Genomic DNA, 22,872 nt, shown 5'->3' with positions numbered 1-22,872 from the left:
TAATCCTTTGAGGTACAAACGAAAACAAAGGAGGTACAATCAGGTACAAACAAAGTACAAAGGCGCTGTACTAATAATTTTTAATTTTTATAAACTTGGGCGCTAGGTTCACACCGGTGGCATCTATCGGGTTCTCCGTGTAGAAAGCCGACTATCACGCAGCTCCGTTCTATCGATCCACCAGCAGCCAGACATTCTGCATCTCTCCCTCCTCTCGACACGTACACGTATACACGCACACACCGTTGCGCGCGCTCTCTCTCTCTCTCTCCCTTCCTCGCACGCTCTTCATCCCCTCGTCGCTCATCTCTCCGCGCTTCCATTCGCGTTACACCCACGCTGCATTTTCCCTCGATCTTCCCTCATTCGCAGCCTCTTCATGTACCTGGACGACGACGAATGAGGAAGCGAGTACCTCAACCTCCATTTTCCATCAACCATCGGAAAGTGATGCGAGCAGCGATGAGACGGATCCCCGCCGAGTTATAGCGATCTCCCGTCTGCTCGTCGCGATAGACATTTTGATATTATTCGCGACATCGTCACTCGCTCGAGATTGGATCCTCTCGCGGACTCGCACGTGTATAGTAACACGTCCGGAATTATTTCACTCGTTGGGAGAAATACGTTGCGGGAGAAATCTATTTCCGTACGGAATACTTCCGGCAGCCACATTCCGAGACAACTAGTGGCAAGGAAATTGAATTAGAAATTGGACTTTGATTAAAGATGATAAAGTTATATTAATTTTTTTTTTTCATGTATTTCATTTCATGTGATACACATAAGGAATTCGGAATCGTACATCTTTCTCGCGTTAGAAGGCTCGTGTTAGAAGCAGGTGCTGCGAGGAAGATCCGATTCTCGCTCTTTATTGCTCGCTGTCATAAAGAAACGAATGGAAAGTAAGTACATTAACTCAGCAGCTGCGTCCTTCACCTAAGCTTTTCCTCGATAAATTCTCTTGGAAACGTCGCAATAGCATTACGCTCGTAATATAATTCGCGACTATTGAGAGACTCCTCTAATTTGGGTATTTTTCTGATTTTTATTCCAATCTCTCTTAGCAGACTGCAAAGTGCAATTCGCAATGAGTTGTGTAGGAAATAAAGTGCCATTCGTCGCATTCTTAACGCAATCCTTGTCGCTTGCTTTTGAACGATTTATTAGCTTAAAAAATAATCATTTTTTCGAAATAGATATATCATGCGTGTTATAATCAATAGAACATGTAACGTTGCATTTATAGCAAAATTAATCTAAATTAATATAAATTAATGTCTATTATAATAACGTGTATTATAATAATGTTCTATCAATAATACATGTGTATTAAACGTGATATAATCATTGTCATTAATAATCAAATATAATATTTTGGATTAAAATGAATTAGAATTAATTAATCCGATTGTTATTATTTATCTACATTGTTCTCTGACATTTGTAAATTTTTTATGCACGTTTCACAAATTTAGGCTCTATAATTAAATTGACATTGACAATTTCATTGGAATTCAAATTGGAATATTGTTTATTCGAGATAAAAATAAAAATAAAAATATATTTTATTATTTCGTTTCTAACGTCATACAATATAGCCGATGTCATTGTATTAAGTATCTGTGTGCATCTGTCAGCGTTGAGATTTTAGCGTCGTATATACTTATTGTAAGATCTCGTTGAAGAGAGTTTCTTCAAGTGTACTTCGTACATTTGTCTTTGTCTCGGAATCGCATTGGTTTTCTTGCCGAGTAACATTTTCTTAAGATAACTCCCGAAGCAGACTTTTCAGGTAACTGGAAACATAAAAGAACTTTATCCGCAAGAGCTCTTCTGAATATGCTAATTACTTAATTGCTTCCGTATAGAATACTGTGCTGCCCTTTTTTTTTCTTTCGGCAAAGGAATGTAAAATCGTAAAATTAAAAGTATGAAAGGAAACATTATTTATGTAGAAAATTTCTCACAGAGATATTTAGCATATTATAATATATAACGTGTAATGTCTACAGAAGTGTGAGGTAATATATTTCGCAATAAAACAATAAAGCCTCATTGAGCTACTCTACCTCCAACGTTTAACGCGAGCCACCTTTGACCCTAGCTACTACAAACAACTCGGGCGACATTACGCTTGAGCCCACATTCTCGATATTTTCGTAGCTTCCAGAACCTAGAATGCAGTGTAGGTTGCTCTTTTATTTATAGAAACCGACGGTGTCAACGGCCCAAACCATTTGCCTGCCGAGCCCGTCTCTGAGCTCGCCAACAAAGGTTCGCGATTATTCCTAAAAGGTAAAGACGCGGTAAAAATACGTGCTTGTTTTTTTAATTTTTTACTTTTTTCCTTTATGGCTGTGCTAACTTTAATCTTAAGCTATCACAGTCATTGTGTTTTTTGCAAATCGGCCGGAGTAAAAAATCGGAATTTTTAAGAACAATTAATTAGCAAATAAGTAACAAGTAACTTTTATATAAGTCTCGATTGTGCTGAAGTGGCTGTGCTAGTTTAATAGACATAAACTTTTGATCTTTCTTAGCAAGAAATTTATTGATGAAGCACTGGAGCACATGAAATCTCTCTTGAACGCAGAAAGTTTGTATACCACAATTTCCGTTTCTTTGAACCACGACGATTCCTTTAGACCAAAATTACAAATTGCGCGGTTTTTTATGATATAACAGAATCTAATTTTATGTCTCTAAATCCGTTCTTCTTTATACTCGCTTAGAAGGTCGCGATTTCCCGGCTTAAAAAACCTATACGAATATGATTATATTTAATGAGACGATCTTACGGCTTTATATATAATAATGTTTGCGGATCGGTCGCCCACGAGCATGCGTTGCAAGTCACAAGTTTCGCAATGGCCAGACGTAAGCACTTTTGACCGATGACGACGCCAAAGTTAGGTAACCGAAATTACAGTAGCGCGGGAAGTCAATCCGGCTTGGCAGAATTGCCATCTGTAAGCATCGAGAACGAGTGGCGATCAGTCGTCGGTCGGCTCCGTGAACGCGACGTTCGTTTTTTTCTTCCCCTCCGAACAATCGACGCGGCGATCATGGGCGAGGTGTGCTCCATCTTGCGCGTGATCGAGGGATGGATTCAGGGTGACGCGGACCCGAAGATCGTCCGGCGAAGGTGGTCCGTGGCGGGCAGCGAAACGATCGAATCCGCGGAATCCGCCGAGCGATCCTGCAAGAGCTTCCTCGCCGACGAGCCGGTCCTTCGCGATCTCCTGCGCGGCATACCCACCGAGCACGACGTCTTCGAGGTCGTGTGCACGATCAATCGGCTGGTCTTCTTCTACGTCATCGTAAGATGGATCAATGTCGAGCTGTGGAGCCTCGTGGGCGGCAGTTTCTACGTCATGAATTCGTGAAATTACGCGACTCATTTGGGCAAGTGCAGAGTGTTGCAAGTCGCTCGTTGTTGATGAGTCGCTATAGAAGAGGGCTTTTCGATAGCTTCGCTGTTGTAGCTTTGCTTTCATATAGAGAAGAGAATCATCAGGAAAAATGTAGAAACTGCCTTTGGTACGGTCGATTTGGAGGATTACTAGATAATTGCGAGCCAACCTAATTGCGAGTATTTCCATTAAGCTGCTGGAGAGGAGGATCCGTACAACCGAAATTTATAGGCGCACGGTTATTTACGAGGATTGTGCTCTGTTATCTCGAAAATTAATTTCACCCTGCGATATATCACGGCTTTCGTCAACTTGCTATTTAATTTTTTTTTATTTCGGTATTTGTGCATAATTGAAGGTAACGCTGAGTTATGGTTATTGTTGAGAAATAAATACGTTGATTTATGTTTGGAGTTTTTAATAGAACAAACAGTGCTTTTTTCCTTTATCTCATTAATTAAAGAATGTTGATTTTTGCGACACGGCACATGTTTCCTTTTTCATAAAAAATTAGTTTTCGAGACAGTGAAATGCTCTTAAATGAAAGAAACGTTACTTACGTGGACGAAGCGCAGTAAATTATGCATCTACTTCTATAAGCTGTACTATATGTGTACAGCGAAAGATCTTTCTGAATGAAACAGCTAGAAATCTAATAAAAATAATATTAGAAACATATGCTAAAAAAGATACATTATTGTAATAAAGAGGAAGCAGTTTGCCAAAAAACTCGAGAACTTTAAATAATATGCAGAGAGAAAGAGTATGCATGGTAGAAATGTGAAGGACATCCGTAGATATTAAAAAGTAAATAACATGTGGAGAACATCTGTAGATATTAAAAAGTAAATAAAAATATAAAACTTCCCTTAAAATCATATTCTTGCAAATAAAGTTATATTAATAACTACGTCATGTTAAACTGGGACATACGTTATACAAGCGTAATACTATAAATAATTTGTTGCAACATGTTTTACGTCGAGTCACGTATGCGTACGAATTTCTTCAACGTTGAATATATTTTTATCTTATGGCAAATGCAAACACACACACACACACACACACACAATTATGTGTTTTTACAAACTCGCATTAGGACCGCGCGAACGAGGTGAAAAGAAGATGCGATTCTCGAACTAATGACGCAATCTTATTTTCGTACGACTGAGTGACAATTTTCCAGGGACGTTTCTCGGAGCCCAATAAATTCTCGTGTTACCTCGAAACGCGCAGATTCTCGGATCGATGTGTCCCGTTTCGTCGCTTGTGACGACGGAAAAAGACTTGCGAAAGACAGATATCCTTCTCCTTTCCAGATACAGATATTTTTATCCCCAATAAGTTTGAAGCTCATAATAAAAATATCTATGTGCAAAAACATCTAGAGATTGAAGATTGCGAACTGGAGAATGACTTGGAATTCAGTTTTTGAACAAAATCAATTAAAATTAAAGCTATCTAATTAGCCTAATTCTAATTTTTAATTTGCAATTTCCGATACGTAGTCCGATGCGATCTGTAGATTTCTAAAATGTATAGAACACTAATTGTTCGAGAAAGTGTCTTCCGCTCCAAATATTTTACGTACATATTTAACTGTTTCTCGTAAAATGCGAGATTCATCGGGAAATTTGCGAAGTAAAGCTCGCAAAGCTACTTCTGCAACTTTCATTGCCCGTGGTAAACAAGTCCCTCCCACGTTTCTTTATAGCTAATCAATATCCACAGTCGCAGGACAATATCTGATGCTGTTTCACGAAAACTTTGATCCGGAAATATTGATTGACTATTTGCGCGTCGTTGTGTAATACGATAGAAGACTAGGCTATTTATGGGTATATATATATAACAACAGGAAATGCGGACAATGTCGGATTGTAATGTCATCTACACATTGCATTTGCAGTATCGTCGGAATGACATGAGGATATTATGTGAGCGACAAATGTACGAGCTATCTTCTCTTTTGTTAAACAAAGATTTACGCTATTCCGAGCCGGATATGCTCCATAGGGATATATCTTAATTACATATAATAATCATAATTTACGAGACGTCCGATTCTATGCAAGATACATTTGCCGTCCCATTGTCCACGGGCGTATTTGCATCAATTTTCAAATCGCTTGCAACGTCATGAGGAATAATAAATTTATGGCGCATAACTACGTGAAATTCATCACAGCACAAACGCTAAAGTGCAAATTTGAAACACAATGTTATATTATACTGCAACTCAATAGCCGCTGTACGTCATTTCCATATATTATGTTACACAGTCTAATTACGCTGTTATAATGTCCGTTCGAAATCACGAGGCGTGGAAACATTTGCGGTCGTTTTGCACGTTTGAATTTCGCAGAAAGACGCGTCGGATCAATGTGTCGTTTACCCTCCACCGCCGCGCTGCGCCGTGTCGTCGTTTAACGCGTAAAGTTCACAGACTCGAGCGCATTTTTAATCGAGTTTCAGCTCAACTCGACTACGACGACGACGGCTTAACGCTTCAGATCCTCCTCGGCGCGAGAGATCTACCCGTCCCGTCGCGTGGGATCCACGGGGGTGTGTGACTCAGCGCCCGGAATGCGGAGGGATCTCTCGCACGCGGAGCGGAGCGGAGCGGAGCGGAGCCGAGCCTCCGTAGGCGTGCGTCCGAGATAATGGGGAAACGCGTGCGATGACCACGCTTCTGGCGTGCGTTTTACCTCGCTTTTAAACCGACGACGTGTGACGCGTTGTTTATGGCCATTTTAACTCAGCGGCGCCTCATTAGGTCGCCTCATAGCCCGTCACCTCCCCTCACGCTTGAAAAATGCAGGCGGTGTCCTAACCGAGTTCATTTCAGGCCTCGCACATTCTGTAGAATGTTTCGCGTCGCGATGCGAAATATTTTACGTCGATTCCGCCGAGCACACTTTATGGACGTACTTTACTTCCCTTCACGTAATCCCAGAGTTGATAAAAAATTATTACGAAAAAAAAAAATCGTCCGTCCGTCTGCATTAACTTGCAACTTTTACTTCTACTCCGGAATATATTTTAAAATTTTTCATACACATCAGACTGTCGTGCTTCGTTTTTACCTCGCAACGACCGTCTGCTAAACAACGTGTGTCACCGTATGTCGGGCTTATTGTTTTCATGTCTTACGAAAACAATTTGAATACGGAGTCTAATTTCAGAGCACCACCAGCACCGCACATCTCAAAGTGCACATGTCTCGCTGGGAGATGGCCTATTTCTAGAATCTGTCACGTCTCGAGTCTCGAAACTTGCGCGATTTAATTTTCAACTCGATATGTCATTTATAGTATTACCAGGTGACGTTCGTAAGGTATCTTATCCCGAAGTTCATGCTGCATTAAATACGAAATCAATCTCGCGACATTGTACACCTGACGTAACGTTATATTGCTAATTTGGAATGACGTTATATAGCTATGCAGTTGATTAATTTCTTATAAATTGTTTCATTTTGATTAAATTGTAATTACAGTATTGCTGCAAAAATCTCGTAACTGGAAACTTTGTATTTTTCAAGAAAGATAATGAGAAAGAGAAATCTGTCTTAAGTTAATATGACATTAGTGTTAATATTTAAAAGAAATCTGTTTAAAAATGTCTTATTAATTTTAATAATTATATATATATATGATATGTTTCAATATAGATACAACTGAATATCATTTATCCTGAGCTTTTCGCAGCTTAATAACGAGATGCTAATCCAATTACCGATGCAAATCATCCAATTACTCTTTCGTTATAGCCCATAAACTGAAATTAATGATGGCAAGGCTGATTTAAATATAATCGGGTATATAAGGGTACCGTAATATCGATAGCAATATTACGAACGGCGGCATTATGAAAAAACGAATCGGTGACATGCCGTACCTCGCGTGACCGAACAGGTATCACCCGACTTTTGGCGAATTTACAGTCGACGAGAGTGGCCTGAGTTGAGGGTTCAAGGATACTGCGGGACAGCCTCGTGGTGTTGGTGCGCGCCGTGAAAAATCGGCGTAACGGTAGATCATGCGGGAAACGGGCAGAATTATTAGGCCGGCGCTGGCGTAACTCATACTTTGTTAGCGCGTCGCGATATTCGAGACAAGTGCCGCATCTCGCGCGAGGAGACACCGTACATTCGCCTCGCGCGACTCACGTTCCGCTTCCTTCTCCGAATGGCACGTACTCTTTCACGGATGTAACGAGAGAAAACGTGCGTGAATCTTATCTGAACCGTGGACCGGTATTTTAATCCTCGGCTCGTGATCTCGTTTAATAACACGGGCGGCGATCCGAGCCTTTATCTTTCGCTTTATTCACGAATTTCCTTCTTGACGCTCTACCTTGTCTTTGCAATTCCGTTATCCTTACGTTTTAATGGACTCTTATTTCCAACTTGCATCTTTAACGCGCGTTGCAAAACGAATCTCATTTATGTTGGCAGTCGTCGACTTGGAACCGATATATTATAGGTCCTATAGGTATGTATAGTTCCATATATTTGTGGATATGTGCAGAAGAAATTGCTTACACGCCGACAAGCGTATGGCGCACGAAGAAGAAGAAGAATGAATATCCTTGTATTTCATCTTGCTTTGTTTCCAAGCGAGCAATCAATCCCGATCGATTATTCGTAAAAAAAAAAATCGATTAAGTTTTATTTCAGCAGAACTATTAATTCCAGTCATATCGGATAATTTAATATGAGATCGAACAATCAAATAATTCAATATGATTGGAATAATATTTCTACTGAAATAGAGCTTAATCGGTTTTTTTTTTACGAATAATCGATCGGGATTGATTGCTCGCTTGGAAACAAAGCAAGATGAAATACAAGGATATTTATTCTTCTTTTTCTTCTTCGCGCGCCATACGCTTGTCAGGGTGTAGGCGATCCCTTCTGCATATATCCGCAGATATATGGGATCTATATAATTTATATTTTTTAATGTCGGTTTGGAACGGCCTATTAGACTTTCCTGGGCAGTTACTCTCGGTGATTTGCTTTTTGCCTTCCGAGAGGTGGCGATCGTTCCTAAATTGATTAAAATCGATTTAGAGTTGTATTGTTCTGAGTGGATTGAACCTGAGTCTTTGGCACAGAAAGCCGACGCGCAGCTTGTCGCGCCACGATCGCCACGTCTGGAAATGTCACGAGAACGCGTAAATATTCTATTGAGAAAGAAAAAACAATACATATCGTGGAAGCTTGTAAAACAGCTGTCCGTTTTAACGCGCCTCGCCAGGGAGCTTTGAAGTAATTTGATGCACGCGCGGTGCATCACACGCATCTCTATGTCGCTCCCAGGGTTAATCTCTGCAATGTATTTCTACGACATTTCGGACGATCGATAAGTTTCATTTACGTTGGCAGTTACGTCGACTTGGAATCATTTTAATGAGTTAGTATGTCTTATGTCATAAGTTAGAATGTTTCATTTTTTTGCATATTGAGATAGATATATATCATGAAATGACACGTATTTTTTATATTATTTTCTTAATCATAATTTTTTATATCGCATCTTTTTCATTTCGTCCTCAAAATAATATTGATTCGGTTTATGTTATCGAAGATTATAAGAAGAGAGCTTCTAATTTCAGTAAAATGATGTCGAAACGGATGCGTATTAATGAATCGTATCAATCAAGCGGTAAAATACATCACATCTGTGAATCCAGCACTTCCAATATAAAAAAGTTCGAATACATATGCCATAATTAAGTGTTAGTTATCGCGAATTTGTTGTTCCTATCCTGTTCACAGGAAATAAATTTCACGTTATGCTAGCACCTCTATTTCCGAAAAACATGTATAAAATACTGTAGAAGAAAAACGCGTGTATGAAGTTAGCACCCTCTACTCTTGTAGCTACCCTTATGCATTTTCGATAATTTTTGAACTTTTGTGAGCAATTAATTTCAAAATCGTTCACAGAAAGAACCATTTTACTGGATCTAGATCTGAAAATAATTTTTGTTCAATAATCAAAATAATTGCTAGAATATCAAAACATTTTATAGCAATGATCATTTTTAACATTCCAACAAAATTTTTTGATGTTTCAAGAATTAATTTTCAAATTTGTATTCAGCAAAATTTTTAGATCTTTTAACAAAATTGTTCTTTCCGTGTTCACATATGTAAATACTTCGCGCACGATCTGAGTATACATATCCTTCTCGTTCTTTCGCATCAATGGAATACGATGGCTATTATCCCTAAAAGTGGCTACTAATGGGAAACGTTGATTCTTCTCTCGTGTTTATCTTATACGTACACATGTGAACGTAAAAGCCTTTTATCATTTGAATCGCGAGATGGAGGAGTCTCGGGGGATTCTTGCAATCTCAGTGAAGTACATTTTATTGTCGTTAGTCAAATGGAGCACATTACATGTCGCTTTATCGTTTCGTCCTTCCAAGTCAAGCAGGAAAACCGATATTTCGATTTCGTGTTGGCGGTGTTAACGAAGGCGAAGTGTCACATAATGAAGCACACTTTTAATAATGTTGCATTGCATGCGAATCGATTTTGTAATTGAAGTATATTATATACAGTATTATATAATAATATAAATATAACGTGTCGAGTATATAAATATAATAGTTCGAAAAACGAAAAAGTATATTATAAATGTAGAAAAAATGTATTCATATAATACTGTATATTATTTTTTTTTAATTACTTTGCAACTTTTTTATTAATTGTAACATCGTCGTGGAATTTTTTGTTAATCGATTACCTCGTTATAAATGGAAGACACGTAATTTACGGAAGGTTAAATTCAAGGTTCAAATTTTAAGCTACATGTACTCACTTTTGCTTACCAAATGACGTATATTATGAACACTAAATTTACTTTAGCACTATATAAAAATTACAGTTAAGAGAAATTTTAATAATTAATTAAAATTGCGTCGTCGTATCTTGTTTAATTTGATTATACTTTGTGGTCTGTGTTGACCTCGCACTAGCCATTAATCATCATCATCATCTCAGCTTTATGAGCGATATACAAGCTGCCACAAACTGCGTGCATTCTGCAGCTCTCGAAAGCCACTCGGCGCGGTCACATTTCGTATCGTTTTGGTGGCAACGAGCTTCTCGGCTACGAGCCAGATTTTAATAGATCATATTAAGGGCGTAGCTGCATTAACTCGTCCATCTTGACTTGTACGAAAGAGCAATTTACGAAATATGGCTCGATGAAGAAATTCGATGCGACATCTTAAAACATTTTATCCTTTGTATTGTTTGATGCACATAATCGCATATTGTTAATTTTGAAATCTAATCCGTAGATTGTTAAAAATATAATTGTAAATCGTAAAAATACTTGTGTGACATTTCTGAACTCTTTATTCTCGATTAATTGTTTTTTTTTTTTTTTTACATAAATATAATGCTGGATATCTAAATCATTAAATCTTCATAAATTATATTTAATAAAACAAATTGTTTGAAATAAACTTTATATCAAACTTTATATAATTATAAACTTATAAAAAGAAAATTGAGCTCACTTTCTTCAAAAGAAAGATTAATCCACGTCTTTTTTAAAAATACGCGAAAAGATTGAGCATTTTTTTAAATGGCTGAATCTAATGAAGTAATAATACTTTTTGATCTTGCGTAAGTAGGACATTGGATGCCTCACGCTTCTGCTCCAGCGAGCGGATGATAATTATCATAATGCACTCGCGCGCACTACTTCCTGCCGCTGCTCGCTCGACGATACATAGTCGCGCAGCCTGCAACTGCAGTCTCGTCCTTGTGCATCTCGGTCATGACGTGGCGCACGAAGCGCCATTCGATCGAACGTCCAGACACCCACGTTCGAGCAGGAGAAATTTTCGTCCGTCGCCATCCAGGCATTTTTGCGCGTTCTTTTCATCCATCGAGGCTCAGACTCTGCTTATGGATTCTTCGAACAAAACTCGTAGGAGCATCAATAGTAGTTTTTAAGGTCATATATAAGTAATAAAAAAAATCCAGATATCTTCTCTATGTAAATATTACAAGTTATTATAAGTTATTATGTTACGCAATATTGGTTAATCGCAAAAAATAGTAAGGAATATAAAGCGTTTTTATTTATTCAAACTAAACCGTTGATTTTTCCATTTTGAAAATTCGCGAGAAATTTCTGCGAGAACTTTAGGATATTACTTTTTGCTAAAGTGTCCTTTTTACACACGAGAAACTAGTTTAACTGAAGCAGCTCACGCGCGCTCAGAAATGTGCTTTTCCTCGGGCTAAAGACGAGGGATCTGCCAAGTAGATGTGACTAGAACGGTGAGTGTCGGATTTATTTTGAGTTGACCCACACGGAGAATTCTTTGCAACTCAGTCGCGTCTCTCCCGCGTGTGTTTTTCTTTGATTTCCTTCCGGTTAGAAAAATGTCATCACAGTCGCGATCTATAATAATACGCTTGACTCACAGATTTCCTACGCAGTTTTGTCGCTATCAAAAGATTGCTCATATTTCGCACGTTTTCAAAAATCTCTTTAAAATAACATTCGACTGCAGGTGAATTCTCTTGTATTTGTTAGCAGCAAAAATTTACTATGACATTCCTTTAAAATGCATTGTACATTCAAATGTGCAGGATGACTCTTTAATTTATTGAAATATAATCTACGCGATAATCGTTATATCACGAGCAAAAACATAATGATGCATTTGTTACATAAAATAAGTATATTGCGCTATAATATCGTGTCTTAAGTCGGTTTACTCGTATCATCAACCTCAGGCTCGTTCTGGCGTAATTAATAGCTTCATCCTGCCGTGCAAGTTGGCGAACGCACATTAAGGCGAGGGATATAGCAGTGCTAGGTGTACACGAACGCGAAACTCTTGGTACTTGTTATCGCAAATCTACCGCCGGTCGACTTCGGGGATGCTTCGAGAAATGTTCATATGCATATCCAATAAATTGCCAACTGCCAGTCATTACCGTTGCACTTCGCTGATACGCGAAAGAGATAACCGCCTATTTTTACAAAAAGCGCGAGAAATGAAGCACAGCGAGAGCTCTGTAGTATAAAAACGCGAGTATAAGAGCAGCGAGATATTTAGTGAAATAAAATTGAAGTATTCGCATCAGAGTACTCGTTTTATTACGTCGAACAGATTTGACGCACAGAGAGAGAGAGAGAGAGAGAGCGGGGAACTAGAAAGGAATATGAGTACAACAGGATTTCCACGAATTCCAGGTCTTTGAGAACATCTGGAGTTAACTTCGCGCGGGTAGCGCAATCTCATATTCACGCTCCGTTTACCATACGTATATATATAAAGCGCTAAGCGATTCCTTTTGCACATCGCCGAGTTCTATCGCGCCGTGAGTTTAATGATACGCCGCAAATGAATTAACAGGCCGTTTTTAAATTAATCCATTAATTACCTAATTGATCGAAGAAAGGCGCTTTAATTACGATGTGGAGCGGTCTAGTATGCGCGCAACACAGTTCATGCACCCGCGCTGTTATGAGGCAGGCGAGGCAGTCGATTACCCCTCATCTCAATTTACCCGTGATTTTTTCGCCCCGTTTTTTTTTTAGCTCCGCCGTCTCGAAGCCTTTTTTTAATCTGCTGGAGAGTCCCCTCACCCCTCCGTCCTTCCCTTATCGATCCCGCAATCCGTCCGTTTGAAAATATCTCGGTGCAGGTATCTTGGCGGGATAGGTCAGGCGCTTCGGCAGGTACTATGTCGTGGGGTTGAAAATAATAGCGTGACGTCGGACACCCCGAACGGATTCTACAGCATTGCGTCATAGATTTACGTCTGCCGCGCTGATTTATCTCGGCCCGCGCGATCTCACGATATCGGTTATATCCGTCCATCGAAAAATTTTCGGGCGAACTCTCCATTAGAGGAGAAAAGCGGAGGTGGTGATATTTCGGTGGGATAATATTATATATCCCTCAGCTGAAATAATATCGAGCGTAACGGCTGCGGAGAGTTAACATTTTTTTAAACGTTACGCTCGAATCTTCGCAGAGCGCTTTTAAAAAGCTTTTAAAGATATTTCGCGAGTTCACCGCGGTACACGAGGGTCCCATTCAGCTTTGGAGGGAGGACATTTGAGAGGGGAATTAAGGTCGACAAATTTCATGAAATATTTATTTGAATTTCTTTCAACGTAATGTAAGTATTTTATTTTCTCGAGAAATATGAAAATAAATTGCAGCCGCGGAATGTAAATATCTAAAAGCTTGTATCTCCATGTCGTTAGAGCCTTGTAATTAAATTCCACTGGCGTCGAAACGGTGACGTCGTCACAACGCTTTGGACATTAATTTTTCCTATTGCATTGCGCCGCGCGCTCATTCATTGTTAATCAATGAGCTCGGACGGCGAAGCGAGTTACGTCCAACTCGGATGGAATAATAAATATCGAGAAATAGCGTTGACACGAACGGCGCAAAGTTGCCACGGCCGTCGTCGTCGTATTTTATGCAACTTCGCCGTCCCACGGGTGCTACTTATTTTCATTCAAATACCCGCGGACGCGGCGTGTATCAGCACGTCTGCATGTATGAAGGCAGCTCGCGCCACCGACAGTGTCGCTATTATACGAGCAAACAGGTGTTCGCTTATTCCGGTGACGTCGCTGTCGCATCCGTAAACCCAACATGTCCGCATTGTCGTGTCCGAGCCGACGCGAAAGAGAGTTTGATCACGTATTAATGTCCACGTTCGTAAACATATATATATATATTTATATACGTTGATACGAGGATATCCTTCATACAAATGACTCGTTTGCGCAATAATATTAATATTATATAAATTAAACCGCAATAAATTAAACCGCGACGTGCTATTTGCTGTTATAAACTTCAATATTTACGTGTTGAATTTTTTCTTTTAATATGGGCTCGCTTTCTATATCTCGTCCCTAGCGCGGATGGTGGACCTTATCATTGTTAAATTACATTGCGAGATACTGGCGCTGTAACCATATCCGGAGATTATTTTAGGACGAGGCGGGGTTAAAATCGACTATCTTTCGAAATACCAAGGACGCGACGTCGCGCGGCCCATTCGGTTACGTCGTTCTATCCTGGCCGACACGTGTTTCCTCGCGTCGAAGGTTGAGAATGGGGATACGCGGTAACGGCGAGGGTTGAAGGCACGGAACCGATACGGTTCGCGGCACTGCGACACGGCGGTGGTGCTGCGATCCGGGGGTGGCGATGGCGGTGTGGCGATGGCGGTATAGCAGCGGCGGCGGCGGCGGCGGCGGTGGATGGATGGCCGGTGACGCGGGACGGAGGCGGCGGCGAAGCCCCGCGGCGGCGGCGTCAGAGAGCCACGTCGCCCGGCTTCATCCTCTTTCGCCGGAGTCAGTCGGCTGCCAGGCGCGACGCGAGCCAGTGGTATCCCCGGCGTGTACAAGTCCACATCCAGACCTTCTTCGCTGCACTTCGGCTGCGGTCGGTCGATCCCGCGCTCTCGCCCGATCTCCTTCTCTCCCTTTGCCTCCTCTCGTTCGCGTTGCGATCGTTACTCCGAGAGCGTCCGCGAGCGAGGACCCGCGGCGGCAGGTGGAAAGCCCTCTCCCGACGCTGCTGTCCGTTCTGCTGTTTCCGACGTGTGACACGAACACGCTTCGTGTTCGACGCTCCCGCGACGCCTGTCATCGGCGAACGCGTCGTCGCCAGCGTGCGGATGCTGCGCGGCGAAATAGGCAGCGTCCGAATAGCAATCGCGAGGATACGTTGACGTTGCACGAGACCGGGATACGCGTTGACGTTGCGAGCGTGTATAGGGGAACTGTGCCGCGATATCGAGAAAGGACTTCTCACGGGAGTGCGAAACGAGACATTGCGCTCACTGTGAAAGATCTAAATGATAATCGCATCTCGAATGCATTACGTATCGAACGACTGAGATAAATCGAAAAAGCGTGCTCCGAGACTGTGTCTCGATTGTGCTCCGATAACGAAATGCCTGAGATGAGTCAGTGTGAACGTTTTGTGACTGGAAAATCTAAATAACGGCCGTAATCTGAAACAAAATTTATTATTCTAATCAAGGAGCTTAGATTAGATGGATATTTAACATTCCAACGAAAATCCACTTCAAGATAAGCCAGATCAAAACGGTCGAGACAGCAAGTTCGTAACTGCGAGAGTAGGATTGAAGCGATATCGGGATAAGTAGTTAGATTAAGACGTCTAATCTTCGAAACGAATCAAGACGGATAACGGCCAATCTGCGATATCCATCCCGAGACAAGACAAATTGGCGGTGCGGATCAGTTGTGTGCGGATAGCGAGTTCAAGCTGACGATCACGCAGGTTTAATAGGATAACGCGCTTAAGCAGCTTGGGATCGCGAGGGATCAACCGGCTTAATTTTTGGAGCGAATTCGCGACGGCGTGTTGGAGCAGGGAACGCGCATCCAGAGACGAAAAATAAATAAGCGCGAGCTCCGGAGACTTCGATAAACTGCAGCGGCAGCGAAACGAGCGCCGCGATTATTGCAGTACAAATTCGAGAATCGAGACGTAGATAGCCAGATAGCGCGAGACAACGAGCTGTCGCTACCGCGTGTCCTCATAGAGTCGTATTCAACACGAAACGAGACGAGTCTCTCGGCGACGCGCGATCAGCCGGTCGTTGCACTTCGCCTGCTCGCTCCGGTAAATCTCCTACAAACGCCTCCTCGCGATATACCGTTACCACCACAACACACACCGGATCGGACGAGGCCTCCGCCTCTCGTGTATACGTGCGCGCGTGAAGAGGCCTGCTCCATACCGACCAGTACGAACCGGATACCCAATTCCGCTCTTCGAACGTCGAACGAGGACGCGCTCTCCGTGCGAGCTTGTATTTACTTTTTGGTAAGAAGTTACGAAATCGGAATTTAGGAGGAGCCTAAACGCGCCGAGCCAGCTGTCAAAAGGAATGCTCACGAGGCGGCATTAAATTGTACAAAGCCGCCGACAGTTCCCCTGGGCCATCGCGACAAGACGACGGCGATAAGCCGAGCGGACATCGAGTGACAGGAAGGAGCGGGTGATTTCAGTCCCCCCCCCCCCCTCAGAGACATCCGGTAAACTAACTAGTAACTTGAACGGAGTGAAAAAGTGCCGATTGGGAGGAGGGTAGCCGGGCGATACACGGGAAGATTTCTGCCGCCGCTATGCGCACACTGACCGAAGCGATGAAGCATCGCGCGATCAGCTGACTAGTCGAGTTGTTCGGCGGCCGCACCGCTGATAAGGATAATACTCGGGACAGGCATTCGCAGCGACGCCCGCCGCCCACTTGCTCTGTCATGACATTTGGCACGCCGTTCCACACCGAGAAATCGCAATTGGCCAGCGAGAATTCCGCTCGGTATGTATATATGCTCGCATTCATACGACGACGCCCCCGTGCCGTTCGATCCGATTGCCGAAGCGAATCTCGGTCCAAAATAGCTCCGAATCGAAATCGAGAATCTTCTGCTTTGACGACTGATTTGCGTTGTCGTGGAAACGTCAAAACCTACGTCTTTCATTCTCTTTTGATCTTTAATGTGTCGCATCTTGTTACTTTATTGATCTTTTGAACTACAACCTTTTCTACGATACGCCCAATTATATGCTAGACAAATAGGAATAAAAAATTATAGGAAAATATAGGAAGTGTGCAAAAATATCATCTTTGATAAAAGTTGCAATTTTTGTAGAGAATTTTTATCTTACGATAAAAATTGCGTATGGTATTGTTAGAATGGAGCAGCGACTCACAAAGAATGACAGTTGCATGATGCAGATAATTGTTGGTGTTTACGTAACTTGGGCTTTCTCCCTTCTATTGTATATCGCGCAAAAGAAAACGTTTATCTTTGCTTTTTGTCAGCATGAGGTTCACTCATTGAAAGGAATACACACTTATACTAAGTCATTTTCTTTCAATTTTTTGTTTACACGAAGCTCTATTTTATTTTAAGATAAAATCAACACGCGAAAATCCTGTGAATATTACATTTTATTTTGACAATTTAAACGAATAATAGAATTTGTTTAACTTTATGACAATTTATTGTGAAATTATAATTCCTCCGTAAGTTTATGCAACTAATTTATTTATGCAATAAATTATGCAAATAATTAAGGTGAATAATTCACGAGTAAAAGTAGTCGGTTTTTTATATTAAAAAATGTTATTGGTCGAAATTACCTATATTATTTTTCTCAGTGTATTCTGCAGATCTAATTTTTGTCGTCACGTTATTATTTTCCCGAGCGATCCCCGAAGAATAGCGAACGCAAAAACATGCGCTTTGTCGCGAATTCGTCCTTCGTGTGCGGAACGTGACTAGTATCTCGATACTTTCTGCACGAACGACGCACGTGGTCGTGTGTGTGCACGTGCGAATTCACGCGAGAAGGAGGAAAAAGATCGGCGATTGCGACGCACGTATGTGTTACGAGCGGTGAGTAAGAAAAGAAGCGAACGCACGAGGAAGAATGCGAATGAGAAACACACGCGCAATTTTCCCCTCCGTCGACACTATTAACGCTCTTTGTTGGCCGCGCCTCGATATATAGTACGCCGCTGCTTTTTCGCGGTTACGTAAAACTTGCCCGCGAGAGGGTCTCCGCGAGGGAACGATAAGTTTATTCACAAAGGAGAGGATTAACTGGACCGCCATATAAATTTCCCGGTTCGCCTCGGCCATATTTTCCGTTAACGCTTAAGTGATTTATCACTCGCGCGAAGGCTGCGCGAAAACTCCGCCAGGGGATATTTAAACCATTGTCGTTTGTAGAGCGCAATGAATATTCTTACGGAGATTGTGAAATAATATTCATTTCTGTCCGTATTTAAGATTCGTTTACGCGGAATTTAAATATTCAAATAACTTAGATGTCAAAAAATAATACAGGGGCTTAGATCGATACGAATAAATTTAAAAAAACTCGTACAATGCGCTAATTTGTTTATTGCAAGTCATACGTCAGTTGTAACACAGCCGCTACATAGAAATAGCCAGCGTAAATATTTCTCGGTATAAGAAATTATTGCAGACATGTTGCCAATTTCTTCTGCGTGATTTCGTTTAAAGAAATCGCGAGATCAAATCATTCTCGCCGATAGATCCGCTGAATGCCGTCGAATCGAGGCTGATCGGTGAGCTAGAAAAATCCGGCAATACCGCGGTAGTGGAAAGGAGGCAAGGTCGCACAGTGGGGTGGATTGCTGTGACCTTATTATCTACCGGCACAGCCCGTACAACGGGATCCAAGCCAGAAGATACACTATGAACCGTGTCTTGTATTAGAGGCGTAATATTGAAGTTATCCAGATACAGCATCCGAGCCGTTTTTATTTAGTCGTAGAAGAAGTTATACAGATACGAAGATACATTCGCAGAAGCTGACACAATTTATGAGTTTATTACGCAGCATCCATTATTATCAAATTTTAAAGAAAAATGCACTGTATATATATATATATATATATATATATATATACATATATACACACAGTATATATATGTATATATATATATGCACTGTATATATACAAATAACTTATCTATATATATATATATATATATATATATATATATATATATAGATAAGTTATTTGTAAAGTAACCCAACAAGTTTTTACATGAGAATTTATGTGAGATTGGTAAAAGAAGTTCTAATGAAAAGTCTCTTTTTGAACACTTTAAAATTCGTTATCGATAATTTGTAATAAAGAATCGTTTCAGAACAAAAAAATTTGTTATTAGTCCAACTAACAGATATCTGTTCTCATGAAAGAAATGAGACGATAGTTATTACACTGATATGAATAGAACGTAATGAACTATATATAATTCTTTTAAAACGTTTTACTGTGTAAAGTTCAAGATTTTTAGGTTTTATAAATGCTTTTTTCATCTATTCAAATATATCACATATACCGCAATATATTATGGAAAATCGGCTGTTTTAGAATCACGTTTTATGAGTTTCATCTCAGATGAATACATTTATTCATCTGAGATTTATTTTATTTCGGCTGCAATCAGTTAGTGAAATACGCGGCGAAAACAGCCGTTTTTTCCTCAAAGATTTATAATAAGGTGTTACATAAATTTCGCGGATCCGCGTTGTCTTCTTATGAGCGGAGAGGGGAAAAAAAGGTCGCATACTCGTTGCGCTGGGCCCCGGTTATGGTCATTGCGCCAATTCAGCCCGACATCCGTCCACGTCATGCGCTCGCGTGTGGACAGGCACTTCGCTTCTCGACTAAATACTCCCGTTAGGGCCACGTTTTCATGTCGCTCTTTGCGGAGATAAAGAGGTCGTTCATGTCATGTCGAGAACTGAGCGTTTTGCATTGCCTTTTGAAATCTCGCCCGAGCGCCGAAGCTCGAAGAGATCTAAAAATTCAATAGGCAACCGAAGACATTTTTACTTGTCCAAGTACAAAAAGGTATATGTATTATTCAATGTCTTTGTCTCGGATAGTATCGGCACCGCGTGCGCGATATTGGACGTGACGGTATCGTGGGGAAAATTTTTGGGATATATTAGATCCACGAAAAATTGACGGGGACGAATGGGATTGTCAAGTTACGCATTCGTTATTATAGAAGGATATAAAATAGGATATGAAAAGACATAGAAGGAAGTTTTGGAGGAATGCCCACGGTTACGTCGGTTCGTAAACGTAATTCCTCCGTTATCAAATAGCATCTAGCTCGCGAAAGTTCGGACTTTCATAAATTACAAAGTCGTTTGGCGCAAAGAGCCTCTCCGCGTAAGCGCGATTCCTGATTATGGCCACGTGAATTTTGATATACGTACATTTGATAACTCCTTCGTGTAGTCGTGTGTTTTAATTAATAACTATCTAATTATTTCTCTGCTAATTAAACGAAAATTTAATTGAGTGATACGTAACGTAAATGTTAAATCGTTTCCTAATGATTAAATCATTATCGTTGCTCAATCGTGATAATGAAAGCGCGATCGATAAAAGTGGCTCAGCTTTATATACGTATTTATTTCATATGAGCTAAATAAACAAAGATACATTATACAGAGATACAAAATAACAAAGGGATCGATATGTACAATACATGCGTTGCGAATTAGCGGCAAAAACGGTCGGTATTGTTGCGCCGCCGTTGTTGCGTTTGCCGCTGCACTGCCAAGTTTCCCATTGTGGCAGGACGGTGTATACATACCGCACCCGCGGAATTAAAGGGTCAAACTGCCACAGACCGCTGTGCGTGTTCAGGAAAGCAGTAATGACCGCATATACGGGCGCACAATGGGCGCGCGTGTTTTCGTTCCGCGAAAAGCGTTAATTCGCATTATTTTATTGACTCATGCACATGCACCGGCGGCATTGTTCGCGCTCTCGCTTCGCGGCGCGAGAGGGACAGTGACACGTCACAGGACGTGCACGTGACGACGACAACGACGACGACGACGCGGACGGCGCTGGAGGTTGCAGTCAAGGCTGTAGAAAGGCTGCACACTGCCGGTTGCATCTCGGGCGAGCGTATACCGAGCGGTCGTCGAACCCGCTGCGCGCGTTCGTCGTTGGTTTGCGCAAGGTCGTTTTACTTAGGTTCGTCTTGGTCGTCGACCAAGCCGACGAGACGCGCGCGGCTACGCGACTAAACGCGCCTACGGCGCGGCGTGAGAGCGATGATGAGTCGAATAAGGTGCGACCGGAGGTGCCCGAATGTAAATCATACACAGTGGGAATCGCGCGCTAAGCCTCTGACTGCTAAGCCAGTCCCCGTTGATTAATTCGAAGTCGATTTTTCTCTGTGTTCTCCTGTATGTTGGCAGCGCATGCTGCATAATTAGGACCGTTAATCACTTGAACTATTAGGATCCGAAGCGCGATCGTGCGTGCAACCGGTGACGTTCCTGTGGAAAGAAATATAACTCTCGAATATAATGTATCTCAAAAATTGAGCTACCAGGAAATAAATATAAAATTTACATTTAAAAAATCGTAAAGAGCAATTAAGATATTAATCTGAGACTTCGTTATGAAGATATAGTATAATATTAAAGATTGGATATTGTTACGATAAAATATCTTCTTCGACTGCTTTCGTTAAGGAAGAAGGAACTTTAAATTGGTTAAACAGGGTGTCATTAAGCGTTGCTTGCGTAGTTGTGGAATGAGTTTATAAGTATGCTGTATGAAAGATGAAATAAAATCAACAAACATTGAAAGTCATTTCTGTCGAATGTAAATAGCGCTAATTCGAGTTTAGCTAATTTTCTCACGCGGGGAAAATTACAATCTTTGAAAGGGTGAGATGCATGGATAAGCATTATTGCGAAAGTTCGATAAGTTTGTTCATTACTGCTGTTTAAATACATCACAATTAAATACAGTTAGATTTACAAAGTTATCTAATGAGTTTTTTGGAAGGGTGGGTGGTAAAAAAAAAACACGGGAAAATATTTTGCGCAGGCGGCGCGTCGGAATTAAGGATCAGTTCGCTCTCGCCCGCAACGGAGAGTCTTCGAAGACCGCTAATGCGTTACTTGATTGGTGAGCCGTCATTAATTGTTTCTCTTCTTGCTCCACATTCGACTTTCCCAGCCGCGCGCCTCGCAGTCCCGCTCTCTTCAATTGAACTCTTTCTTCAGAGCGTTCCTTTGGTGTCTACTAGAACTACGTCTTTAATCGTAACATTCCTCTTTGACGTATATATTTTGATTGACGTCATTAGCGACTTTTGGGCCTGATTATAATTCATAGAATGTAGAGCATATAATAGGACAGGCTCAGTTAAGAAGATTGGTGAATCAAAAGGAACGACGTAAAAGAATAAAAGGGCAGAATGGAATAAAGGTCCAATTTAAAAGATGAAAAGCATAGGAGGAAGCATATTAGAGAATTGTATAAGGAAGAAGCGGAGACAGGAAGGAATACCATATTTTTTTTTAGAAAGGAAAACATACTATTGTAATTGTATTATTTATGCAGGATAAAATAAATTTGTAGTACGTTTTTCTATTAATTTTTGGAAAATTTCGAAACGATTATGTTTGCGGATGTAATCCTAAGAAAAATAAAAAGAACTTTGATAGCCGAACGACAAATATCTACTTTTTATGACGAAATCGCATGCTACTTAATTATTTTTCCGCCAATTTGCGCGGGAAAGTACAATGGCGCAGCCGGAAGAAACTTCCTTTCGCGGGGAATTCATTATACATAGGCGTTTCCAACCCACGGTGTGCAATTCTTTACGGCATTCTATCGTCGATCTCGCTCGCCAGGAAAATCTGGTTCGCCCATAAAGGCGTGAATTCGGCCTGTCTTTGTAAATAGCGAGTGTTTCAGGAAGTGCACGTTATTAAAATCGAAATATAGAAAGGATATGATATAGTTTCTCGCGACGTTGAATTTCCGTTCGTTAACGCAACGATTTCTCCATACTTC

The 22,872-nt window shown here is 41.1% G+C and overlaps 1 protein-coding gene across 1 annotated transcript in view; it reads left to right on the top strand.

Moving 5' to 3' along the window:
• The first annotated feature begins 14,891 nt into the window (after positions 1-14,891).
• Positions 14,892-22,872, top strand: part of LOC105450521 — a 37,797-nt gene continuing 29,816 nt past the window's right edge. The window contains exon 1 of the mRNA XM_011690407.1: positions 14,892-16,800. Coding sequence (XP_011688709.1) covers positions 16,739-16,800 — 62 coding nt within the window. The 5' untranslated portion in view covers positions 14,892-16,738. The remainder of the gene's footprint in view (positions 16,801-22,872) is intronic.

This window comes from Wasmannia auropunctata, unplaced genomic scaffold, assembly GCF_000956235.1.
Source record: "Wasmannia auropunctata unplaced genomic scaffold, wasmannia.A_1.0 LD336060.1, whole genome shotgun sequence".
NCBI classification, from domain to species: domain Eukaryota; kingdom Metazoa; phylum Arthropoda; class Insecta; order Hymenoptera; family Formicidae; genus Wasmannia; species Wasmannia auropunctata.
The sequence above is the reverse complement of the archived record's forward strand: the minus strand, read 5'-3'. Positions and strand labels throughout refer to the sequence as shown.